Genomic DNA, 12,954 nt, shown 5'->3' with positions numbered 1-12,954 from the left:
GATAAAAATTTTTTTGCTAAATTAAATTATATAATTAATAATGATTTATATAAATTCTATATTTGAAAATGTCTTAGCAATTGTAAGAAAAAAAAATTCATTTTCATTATCAGTTTCATAATAAATCATATTAATAAATTGATATTAATTTTTAAAAATTATAGCTAAATTATATAATATATATATTATATATTATATTATATATTATATATATTATATATGTATAATATATATTATATGTCTATATATATGATTTTACCTACAGAAACGAAGGGCATTATTTTAATCCATTTAGGCATTAATGGCATTAAATAGCTTAAATCTGTTTGATCAACAAATTTTCTTGATATGGCATATCTTTGTAACCGCACTGCTAATAAAAGACCAAGATTCATAATTAAAAGAAAATGTGCAGGTATACCAATTGCTGCAAAAATAATGGTTACTGTTCGACCAGCTGTCGTTCGTGGAACCGGAGCACCAAAACCTACAAATGAAATAAATTGAAATAAAATTAATTTGTTAGTACAAATAAAAAAATTAATAGAAATAAAAATATAATGATTTATAAAATCATTTATATATTATATTACAAAAAAATTCTTTTAATTCTGATTTTAATAAAAGTTTGTGTGTATATAGAGAATAATAAATAATACATGATTTTTTTATTAATGGGAAATATTTTCAAAAAAAGAAAAAATACTGAAATTTTGAAATTTCATCTTCTTAAAAGCATTCCTCATTAACAAAAAAATAATTACATTATATTATATGCATAGAGAATATAAATTATTATAAATATTACAATTCACACAAACTTTTACTAAAATTATAATTCTCGGTTTAGATGAATTTTTTTATAACAACATATAATTATATTATAACATATTATAACAACATATAATTATATTTATAAATTTTATATTTATTAAAACTATTATATTTTATTTAATAATTTATTATTATATTTATATTAATATTATTTAAATATATATAAATAATATGAGTTGAATGAAAATATATTATTGAAAATACATTGAAAAGTTGTTAAAATTATATTTTTGATTATTTGAAAGTAATAATAAAATCTTTCAATTAAAATGATATTATTAATGATATTATCATAATTACCACTATTAAATAAAAATAAAAAAATAAAAAATAAATCTAAATTACCAAGAGTAGTGAGAAGCGAAAGAGCAAATAGGATGCAACCAGAAAATGTCCAAAGTTCTCCACTGTTTCCATTTTCACCATATCCAGAATTAACTGCCATTAATAATAATTTTTCATGTTTCGATACATATTGTTTCACTTTATTGCTCCAAAGTGGCTCTAGATCTTCTTCTTTGTCTGTACGCAATTGTCTCAATTCTGTTGCTAAACCAATCGCTAAATCTTTTTGCATATTTTTTAATTTTATAACTTGTTCACGTTCTCGTGGTCCTTCAATAGCACAAAAAACTATTGCACCAACAATAGCCCAAATGGTTAATAGCCATGCTAATCCTGTACATATATATACATATATAATCATATAAATAATGAAATCGAATTATTAAAATTTATTATAATAATATTAGAATAATTAAATTATTCCTTTTAATAGTTTTAATAATAATTATAAATTATAAATAAAAAAAGTTACTCATTTTTTACCAAATAACGAAAGTGATAATCTTCCTACAAATCTAATATATTTCCATATTTTAGAAAATCCTTCGATATCTGTTGAATTTACATATTTTTCTTGAACAATGTCTTTAACAGATGGTAAAATTCTTAATCGTAATGGTAATCCAACTATTGTTTGAATAGCAATTGATTTTGTTAATTTTTCCAAATTTTCCGTTGTTTTGTATCGTGGAGAAATTTCTTCTGAAATTATCGTAGGTGTATCTAAGAATAATAAATTAAATTATTATAGTATTTTAAAAATATTTAATTTACTGCAATCTTTAAGATTTCATTTTAGATTTATAATTACTATATGTAATTATAATTACATATAGTAATAATAATTACTATATGTACAAATAATAAAAAATGAAAAACATAAATGAAAAGAATTAATAAAAAAAAATATGTTACAATATAATTACAAATTATATAAAATTTCTTTTTCTTTTTATTCTAAGATTATATTATTCAGAGATTAATATATAATATATAAATAAATATTATTCATTCAGAGATTAATATTATTTAATAACGATAAGCTTAATCTTTATAATATATTATTATGTATGTTATGTATATTATTATATATATAATATCTAATTTTATTTATATAAATTTTTTTTTATTTTTTCTGTAGCTTATCTTTTAATAATTTTAAATTAAAAACATTTTAATAAAAATTGAAATGTACATAATGCATTATAATATACATAAAACAGTATTTATAAAATAAATAAAAATATATATAAAATAATAATAATAAAAATAAATAAAAATATAAACTATATGATTTAAAATTTACCTAGCAATTGAAAAAATTCGCTTTGATTTAATTTTCAATTTTAAACTCTATATTATGTTTTGTTGTCCTAGATTCAGCTTTTCCTTAAGTATTGATTCAGTCTTCTTAATGCGATATTATTAATGAAACCAAGAATAGAATATATCAACCAATAATATGATTATAAAACATATATTTTTTATAATTCTACATACTATATACTATAATTATATACTATATTATATAATTATATACTATAATATATTATATTATAAATAATAATTAAATTTATATAAACAACTTTGAGAATAAATAAATTATAAAAAAATTTAAGAATTTTAACACGCTTGAAGTATATAAGATATCTTACTTAATTGAGTCATTATATTTTTCTTTAATTTTATTATTTTTATTATTGTTCAATATATAATAATATTGTTTTTATATGTTCACTAAAACTGATTTATATATTTATTATATCTGTAATTCAGTTTACAAATTTGAATTATATATATAATAATTCAAATATTATTATATATATAATAATTCAAATATATATATTGAAAATTAGATAGATTTAATAAAAATTAAAAAATATATGTATATAACATAAAAAATATAAAACTAAATAATTAAGGAAAATAATAATTAATAATTATCGAATGTTTTTCCATTTCATTGTATCAATAAATAAATAAAATATGAAAAGTAATATATGAATTTAAATATTACATTATAAAATAAGTAATAAGTAAATTTTTTTGTGATAAGATATAAAATTAATTATATTTAGATTAAAATGAATTTTAATATTAGATTAAAATTATATTAGATCAAAATGAAAAATGAACAATTAAGATAATATCTATTTATTAATAAAATATACATTTAAAATATATATTTTCATATTTAAAATTAAAAAGAATTTATTTTTAAAATTAAATAACATTAATTTAACATTTATATTTATATTTAATTTAACATAACAAAATAAATTTAACATTTAAATAAATTTAAATTCTAATGGAATAAAATCTTTCAATTCATTATGTTTAATACAATTAAGGATATATAAATATAAATACTTTAATATTTTATCAATATAATAATAGAAAAATTAATAGAAATTGGCCATACCAATTGCATAAACTACGTCATCATTGTCTTCATTTTCATTATTCTTCTGTGGTTCTGTCATTGTTATATGAAATTCAGTAACACGATGTTTGATTTTGTCTTTTGGATATATTAAATTTCTATTGGTTCTATTGGTGAAATATCGTATCTTGTGGATTCCAATAGCTTTATGCATTTTTGTCTCAACATGTTTACGAGCACATGTAACAGTGGATAATGAAATAGGTGTCAACTTTGCAATGTCTATCACATCACTAACAGGCGTTGCAATACACCCAAGAGTTGGTGGTGTTGGGAAAAGGGGTACATCCATATTTGTCAAAGTTCAAGGTTTTTCCGATTTGTGTCTTTTTTATTAATTTTTTTCATGAAATGATTCTTTCATTGCTTTTATATTAAAAAAATAGGAGAACATAAAGATATAATTTCTTCATAAGATATAATACTTCAAATATTATTTAATCACTCATAAATTTAATCACTCAATAATTTTTATTTTATAACTATTTATTGATTTTATATTTTCTGGTGATTTGCATAAAAATATTGATTTGCGAAGATATTAATTAAAAATAAAAGAATTTTGAATCAAAAATAAAATTTGTATTAAATTTATTATATAATTAAAAATGTGTTTTTATTAAAAATGATATTAATTAAAAACAAAAGATCAATTTTGAGTCAAAGATAAAAGATAAGATAAGATAATCTATAGAAAATATTTGAGAAAAATAGATAAAATTTAGTATTAAATTTCATTTTAATTAATTTAACAATAATATAGATTTTTAATATTTTCAAGTTTTTTTTATACCTCTTTATATCTCTTTATATTTTAATCTCTTTATATCTTATCTCTAATATCTTATCTCTTTATATCTTAATCTTTTATTATATCTAAATTATATTTATATTAAAAATAGTTTTGAAGATCAATTTTGATTTTATATTAAATTTTATTCCGTTTTATTATCATAATCACATTATCTTTGTAGAAATTAAAATATTATTTAGAAAATAATATCGTTGCATTTTTTTTCATATCATCGATATATTAGATATGAAATACTTGAAATAATTGATCACCTAATCATTTTTTTTTCTTTATTTCATGAATTAATGTAATTTATAAAATTAATATTTATATAATGTGAAAATTTTAAATAGGTATTTAAGATTTGTAATTACAGCAAAATCTGAAATAATTTAAATAAATTTATATTATCTTTATATCTTTAGATAATATAAATAATAAATAAATAACTATTTTGATTTTATTTAAAACAAGATTAATTATATGTTCATTTAACATATAATGTGTAAAAATTTTTGTAATACTATTTTACAAGAAAATGTATTCAATCAAAAAATTCTAATTTTAAAAGAGAAAGAGAATTGTAGAATTAAGAATTATTTGTAGAGAATAATTTTTTATATTTTATAGAGAATAAATCTGAGAATTTTTTTTACAAAAGATAAAGTATATAGTAGTAATAGAGATTAAATTTTAAACATTTTTTAATATAATTACTTTTGAACATAATTCAATTATTTTTGAATATAATTTAATTATTTTTTAATAAATTTTGCTTTATTTCATATTATTATAATGTGTAAAATTATTTAAAAAATAAGTTTTAAATATTGATTTCATCTTTTAAATAATATTTTGTTAAAAAAATTGTTTGATAAAAGATAACATACTCATGGATTATTTTTGATGAGTCAATTCTAAAGATTTAACAAAAGTTGATATACAAAAATATCAATTGAGATTTATTAGATCGATTTATTAGACAGATATTAAAATATATTTAAAAAATAAAATTATAAAAATAAAAGTTTTTGTTGGAAATTATTTTTAATAGATATGATAATAATAGATATATTATTTGGTAGTCACAATATCCAATTCAATAGTTAAATAAGTAAAAATTCTTATTTAAGTTATAAATAATTAAAATTTCCATATGAGACAGGTCTATCTCTATCATAATTCTATTTTGTTGCTTTAGTTTCGCTTCATGTAATACAAAATTAAATTGTTTTTAATATGATAAATAAGTCTTAATATTTTTATGTACCAATTTTTTTGTTTGTTTTATTTCTAAATTCAACTTTTCAAATATTTCTCATGAACATATTAACATTATAATTATAAAATATTTAAAGGAAAAGAATTTAGATAATTTTTTATTTAAAAATTCTAATAATTGATTTATTGATTTTAATTGAAAAAATTAAAAATTAAATTTAATAAAAAATTAAATTTTTGAAAACTAAAAATAACAATTAACCCATTGTTATTTTAAAAAAGAGAAGATTTCAATTTTTAATTTCTAAAAATAAAAAGAAAAATAAAAAAATAAATGGACTGATTTCAATAGTTTTCGAATAGTAAAATATAGTATATATATATATATATATATATATAGGAAGTTCTCCTAATAGCAAATATTTAAGTTTTTTCTCACATAAATAGAAAACTATAATATTTTTTTTTCTTTTTATCTTTATAAGTTAACTTTATAATATTAATAATATAAAATTATAATATTAAATATATATAAAATAAATAAATAAAGAAAATAATCAAAATTATTATAATAATTACGTTAACGCAAATTTTAAATATAAAATCTTAAAAAGTTAAAAAATGGTACTTAATATTATAGATATATATAGCAAAAATTTTTAATATAAATCGGAATAATTTTAATATAATTTATAATAATTATAAATAAAATTATCAAAACATAATACATATTATCATCATCAGAATATTTCTTTGTTTATTTTTTATAACATAAACATTATCCAATCTTTTATTTTTTTAAAATCAAACCATATGATATTTATTTTTTTCTTTCGGTTTTAATATAATTAACTTAATACTTTTCTTGAACTTATTTTCTAAATTTTTCTTTTATTTTTTAATTTTTTTAATTTTCTTTGTCTTTAATTATTAATATAATTTAAAATAAGAATTTCATTTCTATTTGCTTCTTGCTATCCAATAATGGAGATAACTTTATTAAATGTTCATGACAGAACTAATGTTAAATGGTTATATATTTAATGTAGCTATTTATGTATCTTTATATATTTTTTTAGGAAAATGCTAAAAATATCTTCATAAATATCTTTCGTTTAAATGAATATTAAAAATATCGAAGAATTTCGATAAGTTTCATAAATTTTAAAAATATGATGATGATTTGAATATTAATGCATTATCTCTACAACTTATATATATAAGAACTTAATAACATTTCAATTATTAAAATTATATTATAATTAATGCATTAGATATCATTCGATATTAAAAAAATTTTTTCTTATACTAGTGATATTAATATTTATGTGCAAAGAACATTAATATTAATATCAACGTGCAAAGAACAAAGAGATTAAATTTTTTATACATTGTATATTTCGTTTTATCAATTGATTGATTACATCACGAAGAAATTATTATCAATTATCAAAATATCAATATATCAATATCAAAATATTTCAGTAAATATTAACTTTACATTATAAATATTAAATAAATATTAAAAATATTAAGTTTAAAATTTTTATATATGAATAGATAATAGATAATAAAGATTTAAAATATATCAATAAATTAATGACAAACATCTAACAATTCTTTTTATTGAAAGACCATTATTAATGCTAATAATTTTCAAACTATCGGATTCCTTGAACTAACAAAAAAAGATCAACTAGAACCAGAAATTCAAAAATTATGAAACTTTGATAAATAATATATAATGCTTATGTATGTATTATGTAATTTTTTTTGTTACTCGAAATCATTTTAAGGGAGTAAAATCAATCCTTAAAAATTTTATTTTTCGATTTTATGTTATAACTTGCAAACTATAAGAAATACAAAAAAAATTTTAAGACTTAAAATTTTAAAAATTTCTTTTCATAAAAATTATTGTTTGGTAAAACATTTATTGTTTTATACAATTTTGTTTTATACAATTAAAAAAAGTTATAAACAAAAAAATTAATATTTTTTTTTAAATTTGTTTTCCAACGTAAAATTTTAATCAGTAATCTAAATAACTGCAATGATAAAAAAACAAAATAAATATTTTTTGTGTTTAATAAATACAATTTATTATATTGCTAGCTTTTATTATTGAAACATATATTAAACATTGAATTGACCAGATGAAAATAGAGAAAAAAAAAACTTATATAACTATTTTATAAAATCTTTTTATTTTTAATATAGTTATCAAATTTTAAATTTATTTTTTTATGCATGAAACATGAATAACATTGTTGATTATTCTTTATAGTAATGAAAAAAAAATGTAAATATAAAAACATCATATAATAGCATATTACTATACATATATAGAACGAAGCGATCATATGAAATCTTTTTGCAAAAAAGCGAGTTCTATTAGATTTTCAAAATTATTTGTTTCTCATCATCAATATATTCACTTCTATATCATGCTGGAGCAAATATTAGGGTGTCCCATAAGTTTTCTTTCGTATTTAGGAATGATTTTAACTGATTATTTTTATATGAACATACAGGCTTATCTATTAATTATTTTTCAGTTTTAATCGTTCCAGAGTTTTTTTAAAATACATTTCGTTAGTGACATAGTCTCTTTTAAAACTTTTTTCTTTTTTCTTTTTTCATCGTTCAATATGGATAGTTAAAGGAAACATTTACAGCATGCTTATTTATAGTTATGCTTATATAAGTTATGCTTTATATATATATTAGTTATGCTTTATTGCTTTAAAAAAGATGATAATGCAAATGATACTGCAAACGAGATTTATACTGGTTACAGAGTACACTGATACTACAACAAATATTACGACCATCTGTAATTGGTTTAGAGATTTAGAATTGGCAATTTTGACTTGAAAGATGAAGGGCACAGCCGCCCAGCAGCGACGGATATGGACTTTATCAAGGCCATGCTGAAAATCCGCAATATGCACCTCGAGAAATATTTTGCAAATAAATCCTAATAATTTTGGAAAAAGGAAATAATAAGAGATGGAAGAAGATAATAGAACGGAACGGTTCATATATAAGTCGCAATAAATCAATCTTAAACAACAAATATCGTGTATTCATTTCGTATCAAAAAAAAAGAAAGAAACTTATAGGACATTGTAATATCTGATGAGGAAAGTTGATTACGAATGAGAAACTATAATTTAATGATATTATTTCATGTATATAGATATTTGTCGTAAATACATAATACAATAAGATTGGAAAATTATATAATAGATAGATCATAGAAAATTCTTCCATGTGAAAATCAAGTACATTACATATCATTCTTATAATATTTCTAAGTAAACGGTAGTATGTGCTGATTAAACGATATACTATTTTATAATGTAGATGATCAATTTAAGACGATTAATTCCGATAATAAAATATTTCGAGATCTTATTCGATAGATATATTTGTTAATATATAAATAGTTCTTAATTAACTTACCATTAAATAGTTTTTTAATTAACTTTTCAAAGATGAAGACCATTAAATAAACATTCCATGATCGAAATAAAGATTATTATACACGTGGACCAAAATTAATACTTTGTTCTTTCAAAATAATAAAAAGCAAAAAAAAAAAAAATTTGCAGAAAACTATATATTACTTATTTACTTATTTATTTACTATATATATATTACTTTTTTATCTTTTCGATAATATATAATACATAAAAAAAAAAGAAGTTTAATAACTATATTAAGAATAAAAAGATCTAATAAATTTTTTTCTATTATCATTTGTATATTCATTGTTTATTAGTATGTCATTTATTAGTATATAGTTTCATCTAGTTTAATAAAAAACACAAATATATAATATAAGTTTTGAAAATTCAAGCAACAAAAATCAACAACACAACAAAGTTCTATTTATTAAAAACAAAAAACATATTTATTTTTTTATATGTACAATGATCTATAGTTTAAGATCATTTAAAGTGAATTTCAAAGAAAAATAATTTATTTTTGAGTGAATTTATTTTATGAGAACGATAAAACTCTATCGTATTTTTTCTGATTTATGTCAGTAATGTCGCATTGGTAATTAAAAATATTTAAATAGTTTTATTTTAAATGAATTTGTGTTTCTGGCTAATAAACTGATAAATTTATAATGAATTTATAGATATTTATAAAAATTAGTTTAAAGTTTTACAATATGTTATATAATGTATTTCTCTAAACTTACAAAACATTCTGAAAACATTCATTATTTGCTAATTGAGCGTTAAAGTTTAGAGATTAAAAATAACAAAAATGCAATTTATCAAATATAAATATTTATAAATTGATATATTATAATTAATAATTTGAATATTATAATTAATAATTCATTTTAACTCTAAATATTCATATATATATATATATATATATATATATATTCATAATGTTTTTATTACTTATAAATATTCACATGTTAATTATTTATTACAAATTGTTTGCTTTATTACAAATCATATATTTCTAAAAGTTAAAATTGCAAACTTATATTAACTTATTTTGAATAAATAATATTAAAAGATTGTTTCAAATAAATTAAAAATAATAAGATTAACTAATCTTATATAATTATTTTTATATAATAATTATTTTAAATTAATATTATTTTAAATATTTTATTTAATTTTTTTATTTTCATAAAATAATAGATATAAAATGATACTTAAATTCATTTAAAGTGATATAATTTACAAATATTTATATTATAGTTAATTTCAAATTTTTTAAATTTTTTAAATATTTTTCTCGAAATATAAAATAATATGTATGTATATGTATTGAGAAATCATATGTACACATTGTATAAATTTTAAAATAACAATGTGAATTTAATTTTCACAATTTTCTATTTTACTATTAATTATATAATCAAAGAATATATTTATTATAATCAAAGAATTACTTATATATTATTTAAGAAGTTTGAATAGAACATAAACTATTAATACATTTAATATTTGCAAATTTCAAATAAATAATATTTACCTATCAACATTGTTCTAATATGGAATATACGATGCATATATGTAGATATATATATATACAGAAGATCCCATGTAAAAATCGTCACGATTTTTTTTCACATTCAATAATCTAAAAAAAAAGATCATTTTAAATAAAAGTTAGTCAGTTTTTTATTGGCTATAAATTATAATATTAAAATTTAAAAAAAAAAAATAAAAGCTATCTATTTTAGATTTTATAATGTTGTTGCTTATTTTAATATAAGTTCAACGGTCTTTTATATAACCTTAAAATGACTATGAAATTAAAAATATGAAATCAATGAGCAGGAATATTTTCCTGGAAAATTATCTCTCATTTTATTTTATAGCATATAAAAACTATGTACATATCTTTTATATTTATTCAAGGATAATAGCATATCATATTTTTTCATTATTGAAATATATTTTTTATAATCTATGTTTATACTACAATTTACTCAAATGATAAATTTTTTGATGAAATACAACAACAAAAAGAGTTATAAATTGTTGATTTTTTTAATTAGATTATTCATTAATTCTTAAATTCAAAATATGGAGAATATTAATATATAGAACACTAAAATACTTATTTTTTTGGTAAGTTGGTTCCATGATTTGTTTTCACAAAATTTTTTTATGAAGAATATATAAAGATATATATAAAGAATATGAAAATATGAAGAACTGAAGAATTTTTAATATGTAAAATGTATTTTATATAAACTTAACATTTTTTATAAAAATATTTCCGTTCATTCATTTCATATTCCTGATTTTACAGTAGATAGGTCATTAAATTTTTACATAAACTTTAATATTATAAAATTTAAAGCAAATAATGGCATTTTCAAATGTTTTGTTTTTTCAATGAAATTTTTTTTCTTCGCTTTTTCTAAATCTTCTAAATCTTTTTTTATTGAAAAATTATTTTTTGCGAAATTTTACATTTTTTTAGCGACTATAATTATATTGTAATTATAGCCGCTAAAAGAAATTGATTAACTTTATGAAAAATAATTTTTTTCAAATTATCGGAAGTATTTAAAATTGAAGGAACCCTTTTAAATAGAGTATTGCATAATGCTTGATCTTAAATTTTTAAGAAAATAATATTTTATAAAAATAAGACTTATATTGATAATTGAAAAAGAAAAAATTATATTTAGAGACAATGACAATAAAGTTCATATATTTACCATTCATTAATCATATCTTCTTTAAATACACCATAATTATATACATATTATATGAAATTTAACGAAATAATTTCATTAAACGAAAATTAACGCACATCTCAGTTTGACATAATTTTTATTTCACACATAATAAACGCAGTTGACATATCACAAATGAATATCAATGAGTAGTAATATAAAGTTAAACTCTGAAATTGCACAACATTTAAAAATAGAATAAAACAATCTGTACGTATCTCTTCAAACAATTTAGGAAGTACTAGCTCCCATAGAATTGTGTTTTAATAGATTTGGCGCATTGCATGTTACAATAAAAGATATATTAGCGTAAAAGGTTCTCTATATCTATAAATTATATCTATAACTAAAATTGGAACACTTTGGGATCAATCAATGAAAATATAAGGCATATTTCATTGCAAACTGAATTTATTTACTTACTTCGCTTATATCATAGTCATTTAAATCATAATATAATAGAATGCTATCAAGACTAACCTATGACATGTGATTAATTTATGTTTGATGAAATTTAGATTTGTAATTACATTATTTTATCGTAATAGTTTACTTTATGAAAGCTTTATTAAGCAATTATTAAACTAATTATAATGTCTACTTACTATTAAAAATATTAATATTTATAATAATTAGTATTAATATTTATAATAGAATATTACTAAAATTATATTAGAAATTTCTAATTTTTAATATAATATTATTTTTAAAATTATTATTACAATATACATTTTAAATGCATAAATTATAATAAACTGTAATTAAACAATTACAAATTTTCAATCTTTTTATAAAAAAATAATATATTTTCATTAAAATTTTTGTATATTTTAAATATCAAATATAAATTTAAAATTTTTATAGCCATTATATTTTAATAATTGCGTATATATAATATTTAAAACAACAATAGCTATAAAAACAATTTTATTATAATATGGAATAATATATTTTATTAAGCATAATAATCTTTCATTACTTAAATAGATGATTCATTCATATTCAGTATATAATAATATACAATGTATAATTTATATATTATATATCTTTAAGTTTTATTTAAAAAATTATATTATAATTTTTTAT

General features: G+C 17.5%; 1 protein-coding gene across 2 annotated transcripts in view; it reads right to left on the bottom strand.

Moving 5' to 3' along the window:
• Window positions 1-3,962, bottom strand: part of LOC102678291 — a 14,793-nt gene extending 10,831 nt beyond the window's left edge. Inside the window, exons 1-4 of one of the 2 annotated variants that reach the window (XM_031509068.1) lie at window positions 3,602-3,962; window positions 1,663-1,902; window positions 1,180-1,512; window positions 260-487 (exon numbers count right to left, since the gene is read on the bottom strand). In XM_031509068.1, coding sequence (XP_031364928.1) covers window positions 260-487; window positions 1,180-1,512; window positions 1,663-1,902; window positions 3,602-3,914 — 1,114 coding nt within the window. In that variant the 5' untranslated portion in view covers window positions 3,915-3,962. The remainder of the gene's footprint in view (window positions 1-259; window positions 488-1,179; window positions 1,513-1,662; window positions 1,903-3,601) is intronic. The other variant, XM_006612735.2, reaches the window with a different exon arrangement.
• Window positions 3,963-12,954: the final 8,992 nt, after the last annotated feature.

The sequence above is a fragment of the Apis dorsata genome, unplaced genomic scaffold (genome assembly GCF_000469605.1).
Source record: "Apis dorsata unplaced genomic scaffold, Apis dorsata 1.3 scaffold_119, whole genome shotgun sequence".
Lineage (NCBI taxonomy): Eukaryota > Metazoa > Arthropoda > Insecta > Hymenoptera > Apidae > Apis > Apis dorsata.
This window is presented reverse-complemented; position numbering and strand designations above follow the sequence as displayed.